Consider the following 18,473-nt stretch of genomic DNA (forward strand, 5'->3'; position numbering starts at 1 on the left):
TTGTCCTTGGTACCTGTTTCAGTGGCTGTCTTAGGTGCATACGGTTGACAGGCGTTCATTAACCTGAAAGCCTGGCTGGACTTCCCCACTTGTGGTGTCTGCCTGTGACAATGCTACTTTCTCCTCAAACCATTCGGGGAAGCCAAACCAGTTTTGTGTCATTCTCACCCACCCAGCCCACTGAAATGACCAGCTAGCAAAATAGCAAGACCCAGAAATGGTGGGGCTGTATTGTGATCTGAAATTCCCCAGGAGCGAGACAGCGTGGGGGAGTAGATCACTCAGGCCTCAAGCCACAGCCCACAGTGCTCTGTTCTTCGCTCTGCCACTGACTTGTTTTGTGGCCTTGGGCAAAATCTCTGGCCCTTAGCTTCCCTTCCCGTCCTTTGTCCTGTCTATTTAAACTGTAAACTCTTCCGGGTGGGGACTCTCTCAAGTAAGTGTTTCGTACAGCGCCTCGCACTATGGGGCCCTAGGTCCACTCTGGCCTCTAGTTCTGGGAACACCAGTAATAAATACTAAGCAGGCACATGGTAATCCAAGCAGGCATTGCCCACCTACACTTGGAAAGGAATTGTGGCTTTGAGGTCACACGCAATAATTGAGTCTAGTGTGGCTTGAGCCAGATCCATTTGGTGCATATGATAGGGCTCATGGAAAGGTGCACGTCTCCTCCACCCTCGCCAGGGAGCTGTTGTCTTTCTGCCAGAAGTCTCCTGACTTCTTAAATCAGGTTTGCCGTCGCATTACTTTGGTTCCTCGCCGTCCCCCAGTACCCAACTGGCTTCTATCTGAGGTGTCCTCCTCCATAAAGATCGCATGCTCCACCCTCTCCTCAGCGTGCGAGCTGCTCTATCAATGCCTGCAGTGTACCAGGTTTGGGCTGGGTAGGTTTCTGCAGGGCCGGCTTGGGTGGGGTCTGCCGTCCTCTGGCATTTTTGCTGTGCTGGTTTTCTCTTTCTCCCTGTGCACGCTGTAGCGTAATGGAGCTGGACAAAGTACAGTGCCGCGAATGTTCCTGGGGGGTTCTAGCGTCCCCCTGGGCGTACGATAAATGCGCAGAAAGGGCCATGTGAAAGGGAGTGATTCAGACCTGGGTTTAATTTGGAATTCACGAGTGGCTTTGTTAGCAGGCCCTTTATACCATTTGCAAAATAAGGAGCTGCTTACCGGTGGTGCAGGGACTGCATAGACAAGTGCAGCAGCCTTCGTGCCCAGGTATAAGCTAGGGATGTTCACTGAGTCAGCGCCGAGAGAGGGACGCTGGAGCGTGGACTACACTAGGCTTAGGTGACCTGGTGCTAAAACGCTGGTGCTCCCTGGAGCCCTATGTACACCAGCACCCCCACCCAGAACAACCGGGTGGGCAAAGTACCAAAAAAAGCTTAGCTTAGTGCAGACGCATCCAGGCTGGTGGTATCTGTCAGGCATGTGCCGTGGGCTCTTTGCCATGCGTGGGTGTGGGCAGGAAGGGCCTCACGGGAATGTCTCCTTCACAAAGCTTTATGGTATATAATTCTCCATGAGCACTGGTTTAAAAAAAAAAAAGGGATTCATTTCGGCTGAAGCCTTTGCGATAAGCTGAGCAACCCGGGCACGACAAGCGACGGAGTGAAATATCCCGCACCAACGCCCTTTGCTGGTGGCACATGGGATCCGCCAGGCTGACTTCGACGAGCAGAGGATGGTGGGGTGTGCAGCTGCTTGTACTCCAGCAGTCGCTTATCCCTGTAGTGGCACTGCAGGCTTCCCGGCTGCTGCGTGTGTGTGTGTGTGTGTGTGTGTGTGTGTGTGTGGATAATCATGATCTGCAACAGTTGGCTGGGTCACGCGCCCTCTGTGTTCTCGTTTGTCGGAAGGGGCTGTGTGCGATCCACTCAGCTCGAGCCCTTTGTCCGTAGGTAGCAATTTACCCCCGTCTCTCTCTCGCTGTCCTGTGTAGTCTCTCCACATAGATCTTGGTGGAACAGAGTGCTCACAACGCTCCTGGCAAGACCATGCTTGGCACAGTCCGTTTTTAAAGCGCCCCACAAATCTCGTTCCTTCCAGCTCCTCCGTACGATAAGGGAGTAGTATTCCCATCTTGCAGATGAGGACAGGTTTAAATGATGGCTCTTAAGGCAGCCAGAATAGCCGAGTTCCTGGCTGCCGGTGCTGTGTTCGTTCCTTTCGACCATGTCTCCCTCCCCTGTTAGTTGGGGAAGAGGGCCTCTCCTAGCGGTGCTGCTGGGCATCCCGGAGGACATATCCATGAAATTTGTCTTGGGGCGTCTCACTGAGTTCTAGGCGCAGGATTGCAGCCTGGGGGAGAGCTGAAGCCCAGGGGAAGGCTGGAGGGATTATATCTGGTACAGTGGCAGCAGGGAGGGGATGGGGGGGAGGGGGTCCCCCTTCCCCCAGATATGCCCGCTAATGGTGTAAATTGAAGACGCTGTGCCGTATAGTTAATTCTATGTGTTAGCGGCTTGATTTTTCAGAGGGGCTGAACGTTCGCCGCTACTGTTGAAGTCAGCGAGAGCTCCAGATGCTGTTGGAAAGCAGGCCCGGGGTTTCTGTTGTATCTCTAGGTGCCTTTTGAAGCTATATTTAGCTGGTGACCTCTGTGGGCGTGGAGTGGAGAATTCAGGGGCTGTTTGGAAAGAGTTCTGCTGCCTGCACTAAGGAAAGTAAAAGCGTAATGGTGAGCATGGCTCCACCGAGCGGGCGCTTGTGCTGCGGGCTCAGCTTTCTGGCATCGCCGTCTCTGGGAGGACGAGGACGGTGGATGAGTGCCAGCTAGCAAGGAGGATTCCAGAACCAGGGAGCTGGTGTCTGTGAAATCCCACTCGGGAACCCTTTGAAGGGGGAATTGACAGGGGAAACTCTGCTTTGCCACTTCTTATTCTGGCTCATTGGCGCTTCAGTGTGCACAGCTCGGCGCCCTGGCCCCACTCCTGGGTGCTAAGGCCTGAAAAGGGACCGTTTTGACCGCCTAGTCTGAGCACCTGTGTAATGCAGGCTGGCTCCGAGAAGCAGTGAGCTTCCAGGGGTAACCAGCCGTGGCGTTCTGTGGCGCAGCGCGGCTCCCAGCCACTTCTAATCTGCCGTCGCCCGGGGCTGCTAATGGGATGTTCATGCTCCTCCAGCCCCCTTTCTTCCTGCCCTACTCCCTGGTGGAATAAAGCCACCGAGCCAGTGTTGCAGGGGTACCAGTGCCCGTCGTTCCATCCCTGCAGAACCCTGGGCTTGTCTCCGGAAAGGGGGGTGCTGAGTGCACGGTACCTTTCCCTTTCCCCTCACTCAGCAGAGGATGGGTCCTGGGGATTTGGGGGGAGGGTCTGCTGGCTGTCTCATGGATGTGCAGGGTTGCTATTTGCAGAGCTGGCTCTTTCGGGGGGGGGGGGGGGGGGGGGCTCTTGCCTGCTTGCGAGGCTGCTATGGAGCTTGCAGGGTGGTAAAACGGAATTAAGGTGTTACCTTCATTTTCATCCCTGGCTGGCTGCAGTGCATTGTTCTGCCTGTGGTACCAGGAGCGTGCGGCGGAGGGCTGGGGAGAAGTATTGGCAGGGAGAGGGGTGCATCGCGTTGAAGTGCAGCTGTAGTCAAGCGCACACGTGCCGCATATGAGCCATCCCACAGCACGTGTTTAGCAACCTGTTAAAACAGCATCTGTTGGGAGCAGGCTATGGGGAAAAAATAATCCCCCTAAGGGAAACCAGCTTCAGAATTTCAGGAGTTAAGCTATCCTTTTTAAAAAAAAAAAAAAAAAATGAATTGGGTTTAGAGACACTCTCAATGTACGGTATAACATGGTTGTGAGCATGTGTGAAGTCCCATATGTGACCCGCCCTGCTTTTAAAGCCACCTTCTCTGAACCAGCTGCATCAAACCTTGTAAAACAATTTCGCAACTGAAATTCCAGCCAGATGTTACAACGGCGGCGTTGTGCTCCCCTTGGCCCAGGCTTTACGCAGAGATGTTTTCAAACCATTTAAAAAACATTCTTCGAGTACTGGGTCACTAGCCTTCCTCTGGGCAGGACAGCTAGTGCCCGGGAGGGAGCGCAGATACAGTTCTGTGGACTTAGCGGACGAAAATCATCTAGGGGTGAAATATTGGGCCCAGCACCCCTTAAAGGTGAGGTGCAGAACTGAAGTGGAGCTGGAGTTAAGCCCAGGTATATTTTCGGGGTGGCTGCAGTAAACCTGCCTCGGGGTCAGTGGCACAGAGAAGCTGGAGCTGAAAAACCTCACCCCAGTGCTGTTCTCCGACCATCTAGCAGGCATAAAAATGCAGGGCATTCCAGGGCATCTTCTGGATGTTGGAGGGGGACAGGGTTTTCTCTCTGCGGGGTGGGAGGGGGATGCCAAGTGTAGGTGAGAGGAAAAGCATTTAATTCCCCCCTACAGTCTCGTCCACCTCCCACATTCCTGTGCAGCTATTTGTCGTCATTATTATGCTAGTGCCCGGAGGTGCCAGGCTCGCATAGTGCTGCGCGACAGTCCCTGCCCCAAAGAGTTTGCTGTCAAAATAGACAAAGGGTGGGAGAAAGGAAGTTGTTTTGGAGGCCCCACTTGCTACGCCAAAACAAACAATCCGGGACCCCCATTGTGCTAGGCGCTGTACGTACGTGCGCGCGCGCAGACACACACACACACACACGTTGTATTATCACCGTTTTCCAGCTGGTGATTGATGTCCGATGGGGAACTGAGGCACAGAGAAATTGCGACTTGCCCGAGGTCGGACAGGCAGGCTGTGGGAGCCCCAGGCAAGTGCCCTATCCACAAGCCCGTCCTTCCTCCCCTGTGCAGCGGGTCATGGATGCTGCTCTGTCCTTCTGTGGCCTTTTACTGACTGGAGACCATAGTTATTCTACCGGCACCCTGCAATTAATGATGGCAGCCGTGACACATGGCAGCGCTCACCCGGCCTGCCTTGAGAGGGGCCACAGCTGAACCTCTCCCTTTCCAGGCCAGCCCCGAGAGAGTCCCGTGATTGTAAAACTGAGGCTTCTGTGTGCAGCGGATGCATCTGCGCTCTCGCATGCTGGTCTTTGCATGGATGCGCCTGTGCAGGGCATGCGCTGGGGCCCATGCATGCAGTGTGGAAGGGGTTATTACTAGCATCCATGGAGCCACTCAAACGGGAATACCCCACCGAGCCGTGCTGCAATCCTGCCCAGTAGGGCAGCTGTTTGAAACAGTGCAATCCTGATCCAAACTGTCGTGGCCAGTTCAGGGCAGCTGATTCCCTCTGCCCACCTGCTAGGGGAGGGGACAGAAGTAAAGAGGAGGGCCGGTGGAGACAGCAATTTGTTTGGCAGGTGGAGGAGCAGCCTCAGCTGCTCCCTTCCCGTGGAGCTGTGTGTCTCCAGTTGCTGCCTGGCAGAGGGCGCTCGCACAGCTGCTGCTTTTGCTGGGACCATGCCGAGATCAGAGCAGTTGCGAGGAGACGGGTGCACATACGACACGCCGGGCAGCAAGGGCCACGTGTCCCTCATTAAAATCGCTCCACCACCCTCTCGGGAAAAGCCAAGCTCATCAAGCCATTTTGGTGCCCAGCTGCTCGAGGGCTCGCTTGTTCTGCTGCTTATGCAGCAGATTTAAGTTTGCGTGGTGCTTTACAGAACAAGCAGAACTTCACTGCCCCTCCTCCCAAGAGCCGCGTTCGAGTTGAGCAAGCTGGCAGTCATGCTGAGTGTGGGAGGGGCTGTGTGCGGTCTCCGGGCTGGTCTCCATCCCAGAAACAGTCCTGCTGCAGAAGCTAGTTGCAGCAGGAGAATTCCCCCTGCCTGCAACACAGCCAGTGGTGTGCCGTCCTGCAGCATAGATCAGATCAAACCACCATGTGGTCATGTCCGCTAACCGTGCGAACAAGCCTAGGCTGTGATGGGGTTTGCAGACGGATGACAGAACCTGGCTGAATCCTGTGTGTACTGTATAAAATAAACCCTATGCAGGGATGTGCTAGAGTCTTAACAGGGTCGCCTAGCTTCATTGTTCAGGTGGGCTTTTGTGTGGATGCTTCAAACTGCAGATTGGAAGCTAAGGCCAGGTCTACACCACAGACTTCTGCTGGCATAGCTGTGTGGTCAAGGGTGCGATCTGTGACCAGCAGAGACGAGACAGGCAAACCTCTCTAGCGTGGATACAGCTATACTGACAAACGGTGCACCCGTACCGGTATCATTTGTTTCACTTGGGAGGTGAGGCAGGTTTATTGCACCGGTACAAAGGCAGTGTCGCTGCGTCCACACTAGGAGCGCTTTGGTGGTACTATAAAGCCCTCCTAATTGAGTCACCATTGTTCCTTCGCTCCCTGGTCATCGTCCCTGTCAGCCCTGCCATGCTGGGTGTAATTCTGCCTTGTTGTCGGCCCTGGCATTTACTCCCTCAGTAATAGCCATTGCAGGCCTGTCCGTATTTACTAGCCTTGGTGGGGGTTGGGCATTTGTCCCTCCATGTTAACGTGAAGGGCCCTGACTGACCCCCGTGCAGTAATGTCGCTGTCTGTGTGCTCACACTTCCTAGATGTCTGTGTTAAATTCCCAGCTGTCCCGTTCTGCTTGTGAATTCAGGGGAGACACCAGGCTGCAGGCGGCCAAGGACGAGTGTCCCTGGTTCCTTGCCCACCTCTCGCTTGGGCTGAGCAGGCTGGGGCGGGACTGGCCAGCCCCTTAGTGAGCAAAGCTGCACCCGTGAGACTGACCCCGACTCGTGTATTGCAGGGAGAGATCCCTTGATGTAAATGGGGTGTGCAGCGTAGAGGTGGAGAACAGGAAACGCTGGCTGTCAGTCGGAGTGTAACTCTCCCTGCCTGGGGGACTGGGTGATGAGTGGATTGGGGAAGGGTGGTGCTGGGAATTGGACCAGGGTCTGCAGCCTCCGTGATCATGGTTGTGGCAGGTGACCTTTCAAGTCTTTGTGGCCCAGCATCTGTAGAGGTTTGGGACTGTTTCTGCCGTGCGCCCAGAGGTGAAATGGGGACTCTCTGTTGGAGTGATTTGGGTTGTTGATTTTGGGGCGTAGCGGAGAAGGTTGGACTCCGGCGTGAATAGTTGAGAGACGTTGCACGCCGCCAATCCAGCAGAGAGCAGGCGAGCTCCTTTCAGAATCACAAGGTCTAGCCTGTCCCATTCATTACACTTCCTCCTGGGATCTCCGCCTCCTCCCCCCACGAGAGGGGTTGGGTGCTTCCAGATGTGGCCACGTAGGGGATATCTGTGCTGCGTGCGAAGCCCAGGACACTGGGACCTGGGCGTGTTTCCAAGGCTGTGATTGAGTGTCTGTCTGCACTGCATTGGTAACCTGGGTTTACAGTGGCTGGATCTGGTCTCACAGCTGCGCTAACGTGTCCATGCTGCACTATGTAGACTCCAACTCGGGTCTGCAGCTGGCCCTGCTTCCACATTGCAAAATGCCAGGGCTTCGACCTGAATCGCAACAGCTCTGACCCACCCCTAAGACCCAGTGCTTGCTGACCTGAGTCGGGTTGATTGGTGTGTGCATGGAATTGGGGCTTGGGCCCAGTGTGGACATACCCTTCCCCTCCTCCTTTGTAAGGGCTGGATGGGTGACTCACCTTGGTGCACGGTGGGGAAGAGAAGGGTCATTGGGAAGATCTAAGAGGGACTTTGACCCAGGTAGGGAGAGGACTCAGCCAGTGCCAGCACGTGGCCTTCTCTCTGCACTGTCCATTGAGGTTAACGCTCTAGCAACGCTTGGTGTTGTGTATTAACGCCTCTGTTTTACTTTCACAGAACATACAACTCCAGCCAAAGTGGTGAGGGCTGCAAACCCCAGGCAGCGGAAAGGAAGCAAGGTACGTCTGCCTCTGCCTTTTCCCGTTTCTGGTGGTGTATTACCTGGCGCTCGCTGCTTGTCTTCTGCATTGCAGCAGCACCTAGAGGCCCAGCCGCGATTGGACCCAGTGTGCTGGGTGCTGTACGTACACGTAGGGAGACGGAGTCCCTGCCCCCAAGAGCGCTTAGCCTCACAGACAAGACAGGCAAAGCATTGGAGTGGAAGTGACTTGCCCCAGGTCAGTGACAGAGCTGGGACTAGACCCCAGGTCTCCTGGACTCCCAGGTCACTGCTCTGTCCACTAGACCACGCTGCCTCCCATGCCACTTAGGGCAGTATTTTTGTTACGTCACCGGGGAGCAAGCTCTCTGAATAGTGCATGCATTTCCACTCCCTAGCAGCCAGGGGTGGCTCTTCACCCACACACCCTGCAGCGCTGCACAGCCGCTGGTTCTGGGTGGCCACCGGAAACCTTGGCATGACTCCAGCAGCGTGTGGTGCTTCCATGGCAGTGCCCAGCTCTGGGCCATGGCAGTGCTGCAGAGGGCACCTTTCTCCCAGCTGCTGCGTTTACAAGAGCTTGCCACTCTGGGTTGTCAGTCCTGCCAGGCTCTTGCCTAGCATCTGTCATCAAAGCATCTGCTAGGGCTCTACCACAGCGGAGCTTCTCAGCACCCTCCGAGGCAGGGGTTGTGCCTAGATGTCACAGTGACGGGCACAACTTAAATTGGTGCCCTCTGCCCACCTGTATGTTGGGTGCAATGCCTGCCCGCCTCCCGGAGGCGGGTGTGAGCCCATGTGCCTGCGCGGATGGATCGATGTCGGTGAAGCGGATGGACGATGCACAGCGCCATGTGGGTGCCTAGAACGACCATCATTCCCCACCCGCTTGGACCTGCTCCATGCTGTCCCTCGGAGGCCGTTGTTTCTTCTTCGAGTGCTTGCTCATGTCCATTCCACATTAGCTGTGTGCTCACCGCATGCACCAGTGCCGGAAGTTTTTCCCTTAGCAGTATCCGTAGGGGACAGGCTCTGGCGTCCCCTGGAGTGGCACCCGCATGGCACAATATAAGGGGTGCCGCTGACTCCCCCCACCCTCAGTTCCTTCTTGCTGCCAGTGATGGTGCGGGAACTTCGGCTAGCTTTCGCCTAGTTCAGTGTGTCTCTTTGTTGTGTATAGTTCAGTATTTACCCTTAGTATTCATTCTATTTAGCTGGTCCCGGATGGGACTCAGCCTAGGGATGGAGCATGCCCTGGGGATCCTCAGGCTTTAAACCATGCGATCGTTGTAAGTGCCCCAAGCCCACAGCGACCCACACGTTAGCCATTTAAGGTGTCTAGAAGAAGGACACACAAGTGACAAGTGTCGCATCTGTAAGTCGTTCAAACCCAGAATGAAAAAGGAGAGACGTCCGTCTCAGGACACTCCTGATGGAGTCGGCACTGACCCCAGCACCAGAGCAGAGGTCCGACTCGACCCTGAGCTGGCACCGATCCCCCGCCCTGGCCCTGGCCAAGAAGCCCAAGAGGTCTGCAATGGGAAGATCTCCTACTTCCCATAAGGGAAAAGAGAGGGCCGGAGGAGAGCCAAGACCTCTGCTGGGCGGCTCAACCCCTCCGTCAGGAAGTCGGGCCCCAGCTCACGTTGAGCAGTCGAGCCCCTCCCATACTGTGCCTGCCACACCGGACAGTCACGAGGGCCTCCGTCAACTCGAAGTCCTATCGACACCCGAGACCCTGTAGGAGAGCCTGACGCTGCCGCCCACCTGTGAGCTAAGGTTTTTCTCCTTCCGCTCCTCTGTGGCACAGCCCTTGGGTAGCATGTTTGAAATCCCCACCGGCCTGGGAGCGGGCTGTGATCTGCTGAATGCAGGAATGGGCTGTTGTTGAAGTGAATGGTGTGGTGGCAGAGGAGCTGGATCATGCCTCTCCTTTTAGACTCTCATTTTAAACCGACCAACCAATACAAATCTTCTGCTGAGGGAGAATTGCCCTGCAAGCAAAATAGCGTAACATCTTGTGTGACTCTCCCCCTGAGAACTCCGGGGGTCCTGCACTTGTCACTGGCTGCCCTTCTTCAAAGGGCTGCTGGGCTTTCCCCAGAACACGATCTTCTGGGCCTCTTTCTTGAGCGTTAACGTTCCCCTCCTGCTTGGTTGGGAAGCGACAGCCACGCCCTGCCTCTTTCCCCCTGCAAACACCTCTCGTTCTCAAAGAATCAGGTTTGAAAACTAGATCGAGTGGAGACCCCAATAAACGGTATAACTGCCCTGCAAACCAAACCGCTTCGCTGGCAAGCTCCAGCCCCACAGGGGAAGGCGCATGAATGGTGTGTTGTGAGTGGCCTTGGAGGCTGCTCGGGGTGGATTGAATTGAAACCAGATGCCTGTTCTTGCTGTCAATTGAGCCCAGAGCTCTGCTGCTCTGTGCTGCTGCTGGCTCGTGTAATTGGCAGCACTTGATTGCAATTGTGCTGTTTAATGTGCGTGAGCCCTGCAGTCATCTGCCGCCAGGTGGCACGAGCTTTTAGAATGAACTTTAAAGTGAATTCGGTATCGCAGCTGGATTGCTCCTCTTTAAGGGAAACGGGGCTGGGCTGAAACCCCGCCGAGCCTTGCAGTTGTGGTCTGACCCCACCAGGCGGCACCAGGATGATGTTAGAGTTCAGCTCCAGACATCTGAGTGCAGAAATAGAGGGGATTTAGAGACTGACAACAGAATTGCCTAGGGGGCTGGAGAGAGAGCAGGTTGGCCTAGGGAAGAGATGATCCTTCCACACAGTAGTGAGAGTATAAAGAGGGTGTCAGCAGCTGCTATTTCTGATTTTATTACACCGCTCATCTGGGTGAGCTGTTGGCCACGGGGCTTGAACCTGACCCTTGTGGCTCTGAACATGTGACCGTCTTCTGTCGGAGCTAAAAGCAGGGTCATCCAGCTCTGTGGCCAGCTAGCAGTAGGAAGGTACAGCGAAGCGCCCAGAGTGGGTCTGCGGTGCACTCATCCATCATTCAAGAATAGGGGGATGTTCAACCAACTCCAAGGCAGCACATTTAAAACCACCGGACAATAATATTTTATGCCTTCTATAACTAGCCGGTGAAACTTGTTGCCCATGAGGTCACTGAGATCAAGTGCTTAACAGGATTTTAAAGAGGGTGACACTTTATGTGGATAATAATTATTCACGCTTCTTAGACAGGATTTTAAGGGTTATACACCCTGAGGCTTCAGGGCATAAACCAACCTTGGATCCCCCTGGGGTAGGCAGCAATGTCCCCTTTGGGCATGTTATTCCATGGCTGTCCATGAGGATGTTTCTTGTCTCTTTCTCTGAAGCATCTGGTACTGGACGCTGCCGGATGGGGTCAGGGGCTGTTGGTCCGATCCTCTAGCCCAGGCCCTGTGCTCTGGAAGGGGGAGGAGGGATATTGGCCTATTGAATGCGAGGAAGCAGCCCGTCAGAACCAGCGCTTGAGATTACTGTACTAACGAGATCTCTCTGTGTTTTTTGAATAAAGGTCGGTGACTTTGGTGATGCCACGAACTGGCCGACCCCTGGAGAAATAGCCCACAAGAGCATCCAGGTAAGAAGCACGACCCTGCGAACAAAACACTCTACTGTACGGCAACATCCGAGCTTTCCCTGGCGAATGAGTGATGTCCCCTCTTCTCTCTGAAGGCAGAGAGCTCTAGAAAAGTTGACTGCTCAAGACCAAGATGTCCTGTGGGCTTTTCCTCTGGAAGCAAGGTCTCCTGAGGGCTTCTCTGTCCCTAAAACAGCTGAAATAGACACTGTCAGCTGAAATCTTCCTTTATCACATTTCAATGCCTATTTTACCAATAACACCACAGATTATTATAGCAGGGTTCGGAAAAGTTACCTGAGACCTGCTAGTTGATGGACTAGTCCTGCTAGCCACAGTGGAAAGAGCTAGGCTGCTGCTCCCTGGAATGCAAGGAATAAACAGCTGTGTATTGTTTGTGTATCTTTCTTAACTGCATTTCTCTGGGCAGATTCTAATGCCTTTACAATGTAAGTTTGTGTGAGTTGCTTTCTTTGTTCCCTTCGCTTTTCTTTTTCTCATAACAGGCCAGCGTATATTTCCCTGTGCTGTTTTCAGTGTCTGTTTTCCTCTTTGCTTTCTCGCTCTCTGGCTCTTCTTCATACTAGTCTCACCTTTAATGGGTCCCCTCTGTCTCCCTTATACACCCTCTGGTTCTTGACACATTCAGCAGCCTCCCAGTAACCAGAGAACTCAACGTACTAAAAGGCCCAGCTGCCCTCAGGCAGCACTCAAGCCAAGCCAGCTTTCCTTGGCCCTGTTGTTGTCAGTTTCCTTGTAACCCACAGGGTTCCGAATTGTTGCCATGAAATTGACCCAAGCACTTACTAATTTCAGGCTGCTGCTGTTGAGCAAAGCTCTGAGCAGCAGCGGAGGTGCCGAGGCTGCGGGCAGCCTCGGCAAGATGGCATTGCATCAGCTTTATGCTAGAGTGATGTTTAAAGGTGATCCCTGCAACCATAAGAGCTAGAATCTCCTCTATCTATTTTTAAAATCGTACATCCTGCAGGTCTTGTTTCACTTCCGTTCCTAGGTGGTTTTGCGTTCCAGTTCTGGAGGCTACAATGTTTGGGTTGGAAGGGCAGGGGAATGGATATTTTAAACATCTGTTTGTCAGAATTGCAAACAAAACACAAGCCTGGGTGTGTTGCTTAGGTTGGGTAAAAGATTGCTTTTACACGGTTCAGATTGGAGACTGGACTTGGATTGTCCCTTTAATAATAATAAAAAAAGCGAAAGGAGCAGTTTGAGCCGTCAGTGAGGAACGTTCTGTGCCAACCTTCCACTTGCTTGTGTGAGTTGGAAGCACTTTCATCTACCCACTGAGAAGACACTTGGCTGTTCACAATACCCCAAATCCGCACAATGACAGTGCCCTGTGTGCCTGGGGGGATGAATGCCGCTTTCTAAACACGACCTCCCTGTGGCTCAGAACGTACCAGGCTCCTGCAGCCTTCTCAAGCCGAGGGAGAAATGAAGCCAGATGCCCTCAGCTTGTGCGGCTGTTCTGAAGTTGGTATCACAACATGCTGCTTCCTGAAGTGGAGGTGAGATGGCATCTCTCCTCTAGCCCAGCGCCCAGCTCCTCTTTCAGCCTGGAGTTCCTCCCCTTCCCTGACCCCCCAATTCTGCACTGTTGTCCTCTAGAATTAACCCTTGTGGTGAAACTGTTTTTTCTTCCTATGTTCCCCTGCCCACTAATCTCAGAAACAGATAGAGTTTGGGACCTTTGCAGGCCAGAAGGAAGTGGTCCGGTTGTGAAGCCGGTGACCCCATGCTGGTTAAAACTGCACTTTCATGACTGCCTTAGCCAGCCCCCTCTGCGGTGTGTCAGCACAGATCTCCCTCCTGCTGGGAGAAGGGCCTGTGTGCCAGGAAGGCTCGCGCCCTCCAGGCTGCTCCCTTGTCACTTCCATACATGAGCAGCCCCCAGCTGGCTGTAATCCACGTATGTTCTCCGTGTGTTAGCACATGTTGGACGGTATGTTACATGGGAGAGCCCCTCTGTGCACTGCTCATCTCGGAGGCAGGAGGCCCCAGGGAAATCTCAGCCAAGAGCGTTCATCAGTGTTGTTTTCTATGGGGGTGTGTGTCAGAGCTGGAATTCAGGGCATGGCCCTGTGGGCACTGCCTCTCTCCTGCTGCAGCGCTGGTCGCTACAGCTGAGCGACTCTTCGGGGTGCTGGACATCGGCTCAGGAGGCCGCCAGGAATAGCTTGCTGTGGTCCCGGGTACAGAGGATTTCCTTTTAGGGATTCCCTGCACGTTGGGCTCCCTTGCTCAGCGGTGCTATTCTGGGCCAGGGAGCCTGGATCCTGTTCTGAACCCCGGGCACAGCGAGTCGGGCAGGGAAGTGCAGTAAGCCGGCTCTCTGGTGACGGGTCGAGTTACCCAGGTGAAAGCAGAGCAGCAGAACAGCCCGTGGCTTGGTGCCCGCTAACACTGGCACTCATGAGGGGCATGGCCCCGCGCTGCTGCAGCCAAGATGCTGGAGCTGTCAAAGTCCTTCTATTTTTGGGCACCTTCCTTTCAGCATTCGTTTCCTGGCCATGCAATAGCTGCTGTCTGTCCGTGCCCCGTTGCTACCCAGCCTCTCCCCCCTGTGGTGAGAATCTTCATCAGATCCAGCATCTCAATGCAACAGGCAGCTCTGAGCATCCCTTATGTCCCCTCCCTGTATTTAGGAATCCTCTCCCCACTGTTGTTCCCCCTCGTGGGGGTGGGGGGCAACTCTTGTCAGTACCGGCCCGAGTGTGCACTGGGGGTGATGATGGCGCATGCAAAGCTCGCTCCGACTTGTCTTCAAGCCCTTGCTAGCTAAGCTGCTCTTTACCAGGACCTGATGTCTCCCCAAGGTGAGATGCTGGGATCCCGTCCCCAGACTAGTGACTGTCCTTCCCGCTTCCCCTCTGCGGGGCTAGATGGGCGTGACCCTGGCAGGTGGATCTGACCAGCTCTGCGGAGTCTGTCCTGAGCCAGCTCCCACCACCCTTTGCCTCACCTGCCTGTCTCTTGTCTCCAGCAGCCACCCAAACCCCAGCCCCTCCGGAAGCTGCCCATCAAGAAAGACATGAAAGAACAGGAGAAAGGGGACGGGAGCGATGGCAAAGAGAACCTGAAAACCAAATCGGACGAGTCCGGGGAGGAGAAGAACGGGGACGACGACAACCAGAAGTTGGCCCAGAAGAAGAAAGGTGAGGATGGGGGCAGGGTGGGCGAGATTCCAGGGGGCTGCCGGAAGATTGGGGATTTGGTTCTGGCCGAGCCAGCTTCCATGACATCGTGACCTTTGATGTCCTGCTGCCCTGGCTATCGTAGTTCTCTGGCCACATCCAGATGGGCGATTGTAACCTGCGTCCCTCGGGGCTGCATCTGAAATCCATTCACAAGCTGGTGCAGAAGCAAGGCATGGCGCCTGCTAAGCAGAGAGTCCTGCTGTTTCGCCATCCGCCCTGGCTGCCTTTTGGGTTGCTGGATAGAATTACTGGTGATTTGCTTTTGGCCTATGAAGCCCTGAATGGCCTGGCACCTACCAACCTGAGACTCCCCAACCCTCCCTTTCCTTTTCCTTCTCCCCTTCCCCTCCCCCCCCCCACCTCCAGTGCAGCCACAGCTATTGAGTGGGGTGCTGGACCTGCATCAGTTGTTTACAGGGTGTTTCCCATGAGTGTCCCTCTGCTCTGGGATTCGCTCCCCTACTCTGCTTGATCCAGACTAGTCCAGCTCTGTTCAGCTCCAGGGGAAGTTTCTCTTTTCTACAGCCTCTGGGGAGAGGGCATTAGCTAATCTCTGCTGGTCGGGATCAGCTGGCGAGGGGGGTCTATTGCTGGACGATGTTAGAGGCACGTGGAACCTGGGCTAGGCTCCATTGTAGCTGCTTGTAAACAAGAGATAATGGATAGGTGTGGAAGGGAGTGAGGCTTTGTCCCTGGATCTGAGGGGGCAGTCGGTGCCGGGCCTGGAATCTGTGCATCGGCCACCTCTGCCCTCCAGGAGTCTTGGCGTCGCTCCTGTTCCCTCTGAGTAGCTGGGGTAGCAAAGAGTCAGGGGACGTCTACACTTACACTGCTACAGTGGCCCAGCTGCAGCACTCTGTGTAGACACGCCCAGTGCCGACAGGCGGGGTTCTCCCATTGATGTAGTTAACGCACCTCCCCGAGAGAATTCGTCCGTCAGCCTAGCACTGTCTGCATGGGGATTTTTCACAGCCCTGCGAGATGTAACTATGCCCATGTCAGTTCCCAGTGTAGACGAGCCCTCAGCCGGCTGCTGCTGCAGGGACAGTCCCCATGAGACTGCAGAGAGAGGGGCAAACGCGTCGGAAAGAAGGGCAGCTCTGAAAGAAGCAGCTTGCAAAAATCAGCAGAACTAGAAAATCAGGAGCGTGACAGTGCCGCCCCTCATCTCATGGGTACAGGGACCTTGCTGTAGACCTTGATGAGTTCTGGGAAGACCATAGCCTGCCTCTCGGATGGATGGATGGATGGGCCCCATTCATCATCTTTCCTGGGGCAGTGGCTGGCTGTGCATTGGGAGATGTCAGTTGCACTTGACCCGAAGAGGTGGCTTTCCAGGGGGAAGCCTGTTTCGATCCCAGGGCACAACAGGCAGTCCAGCAGTGAGCGAGGTGCACGCAGTGGCAAGAACAGTCTTGGTCTCCTCTTGGTGCTTTGAAGTTCACCAGGTCAGGTCCGAGGTCCATGTGTGACTTTGGGGCCATGTGCAAGTGCCAAGTACATGGGGCAGAAAGCTTTGAAGTCCAGTGGTTCTACCAGCAGCACCATGGCCCTGAGCTCCCCAGAGCGGCAGAGACTGCGGGTAAGGGAGCAGCACCCAGCCCTCCTGTGCTGTGGTTCGCAGTCTCTCTGAGCCTGTTTTCAGGGCACTGGTCCAGCAGGAGCCTCACAGAGGGATCTGTGTGAGAGGCCCAAGCGCCTTCTGGCCTGGAATTGGATGCATCCTAGATTCTGTCCCTGCTTGAACATGCAGGGAGCCAGGGGAGGGTGGGGGTGGAAGCAAATATTTGTTCTTCCTTTTAAAGCTGTGTCACGCCCTCATTCAGGCAACAAGCACAAGTGGGTCCCTCTGCAAATAGACATGAAGGCGGAGGCGCCCAGGGACAAAACGGCCTCTCGGAACAACCGGCAGAACGAGCAGCACAGGCACCTCTCCAACAACCGCAGTGACTTGAAAGGTGGGTGGGCTGGGCTGGGGCGGGGTCAGACGGTAGCTCCCCTGTCTCAGCACCTGGTGGCGCTGCTGCTGCAGCATTCCCAGCCTGCCTGTGGCATTTCCACAGCCATCACCGGAGTTGGAGACTTGCAAGGGCAGGGAGCAGCTCCTGGACGCTGCGGTCAGGGGCACGCTACGAACGATATCCAAAGGGAAGCTCTGGGGACGGTGTCGGTCGTGGTACGCTAATGCCAGGTGGGCCCTTTCCCAGCCACGCTTCCCCAACGCAGGAGAGGGTCGGGGAAAGCCCGGGCTCTGCAGCATTTGCCCCCGAGGTAGAGAGCTCATCTGGGCACAGAGCAGAGAAGGGCTTTAGCCTTGTCACGTGTTCAGGGAGCATTGCACAGGGGATGGAATTGCTTTAGATGCTAGACTCCTTCCAGAGCACTCTGGTCCCTGCCAAAGGACAAGGGGGAAGCGTCCCTTGGCCGGGGTGCAATCCCCAGGCCTAATTGCATATCAGAGCTAGCAGAGGGCGCTTTTGACCTCACCTCTCGTGTCCCTCCTGTGCCTGCCCTTGCTCCTCCGCAGGCTGGCACCCGGATAACAAGCATGAGCGGAACTGGCCTGATCACGATGAAACCTCCAGCGTCAAGAGCGAGGGAGGAGCGGTGCGAGGAGCCTTCCGGGGCAGGGGCCGCGGCCGAGGCCGGGGCCGGAGTCGAGGAAGAGGAGGCACTCGCTGTACGTATAGCCTTGTTCTGGGTGTCTGTAACTGGGCATGATGCAGTCAGCAATGGGCTGCACCCCGTCCTCGGAGTCCCTTTTGTAAGGGGACAGTGACTGACTGCTGCTGCTGGAGTGATGGGGGCTTGGAGCTGGTTTGTTCTTCAGGAAGGTGGGAAAGGATTTGGGGGTGATGGTGTTTGAGTGCACATGGGAACAGTCAGGCCTGTCTCATTCCTCACAGCCCTGTGTCTTCCAGTCACCTGGGGTGCGAGCATTCACCGCAGGCCAAAACCCACCGAGCTAGAAAATACCGTAACTCACCACGTGGAACGGTAGCCGTGGAGCTGATAAACAGCCCTAGTTTGGTACAGGTCAGCCGCAGAAATGGATCCTGCACAGACGGAGAAAAGTATCGTCCGTGCTCTGGGTACCTCGGCGTTTCGCCAGACAGACTTCGGTCCTGGCAATTCAGGGACTGTCGGTTAGCGCAGCACCGGGGCGGGATCACGAGTAACTCTCCCCCTCGGACGCGGCCTTGGATGTGGAGGGCACGTTGGCCAGGATACCCGGGCTGCCTGGTGGTTTGAGAAGTGTCGTGGGATCCATAAGTCATGTGTGGATGAGCATCCCGAGTGAGGGTTAAGGACCGGCCTTTCTGAAGTGTTTCTATGCTCCCCATTGCGGTCCTCCTCTGTAAATGGGGAGCTGAGGCCCAGGGAGACTGTGACCTACCCAAAGTCACGCAGGAAGCCTGGCAGATAGGGATTTGAATCCGGTACCGGCGAAACCCGGGTCAGCACTGGATCACCTGTCTCCTCTCAGTAGGTGGCTAGCTCCTCCATCAGCGCATGGCTGGATCTGCTTTGAGTATGAGCCTAAGCACTAGTTGGGTTAAATTTTCCTCCCATCGTCCTCCGGTCCTGAGATAGAATGTACCCGCGGTGGCGCCGGGCCCTCCAGTGCAGCGCTGTGAACTTGCGTTTCTGACTGCCGGAGCCCTGCCCCACTCGGAGAAATGCAAGTTCCCCACCAGCCCCTGGCTGGGTGCCGGTCTGTGCCGTGAGCATGACAGAATAGCTGCTCCCAGTGAGGGGTCTCTGGAGGGGGAGCCGGCCATGCCCATTCCAGCAAGGGGCTCCAAAGCCCCGGCTGGGCCAGGGAGTGCAGAAGACAGAGCGTGAAAGGAAAACGTGGCGAGGTGCCCCTAATTACAGAGCTACCGTG

General features: G+C 55.3%; 2 protein-coding genes across 2 annotated transcripts in view; both read left to right on the forward strand.

Moving 5' to 3' along the window:
• The window catches only part of LOC115271362 (la-related protein 1-like), a 52,674-nt gene extending 39,111 nt beyond the window's left edge, over window positions 1–13,563 (forward strand). The window contains exons 2-5 of the mRNA XM_029913390.1: window positions 7,742–7,803; window positions 11,304–11,369; window positions 13,317–13,329; window positions 13,496–13,563. Of these exons, the coding sequence (XP_029769250.1) occupies window positions 7,742–7,803; window positions 11,304–11,369; window positions 13,317–13,329; window positions 13,496–13,563 (209 nt within the window). The remainder of the gene's footprint in view (window positions 1–7,741; window positions 7,804–11,303; window positions 11,370–13,316; window positions 13,330–13,495) is intronic.
• The window catches only part of LOC112116611 (la-related protein 1), a 71,660-nt gene that overhangs the window by 38,709 nt on the left and 14,478 nt on the right, over window positions 1–18,473 (forward strand). The window contains exons 2-6 of the mRNA XM_026659493.2: window positions 7,742–7,803; window positions 11,304–11,369; window positions 14,374–14,542; window positions 16,411–16,542; window positions 17,112–17,264. Of these exons, the coding sequence (XP_026515278.2) occupies window positions 14,419–14,542; window positions 16,411–16,542; window positions 17,112–17,264 (409 nt within the window). The 5' untranslated portion in view covers window positions 7,742–7,803; window positions 11,304–11,369; window positions 14,374–14,418. The remainder of the gene's footprint in view (window positions 1–7,741; window positions 7,804–11,303; window positions 11,370–14,373; window positions 14,543–16,410; window positions 16,543–17,111; window positions 17,265–18,473) is intronic.

Source organism: Terrapene carolina, unplaced genomic scaffold (assembly GCF_002925995.2).
Source record: "Terrapene carolina triunguis isolate 2854851 unplaced genomic scaffold, T_m_triunguis-2.0 Scaffold629, whole genome shotgun sequence".
In the NCBI taxonomy this organism is placed as follows: domain Eukaryota; kingdom Metazoa; phylum Chordata; order Testudines; family Emydidae; genus Terrapene; species Terrapene triunguis.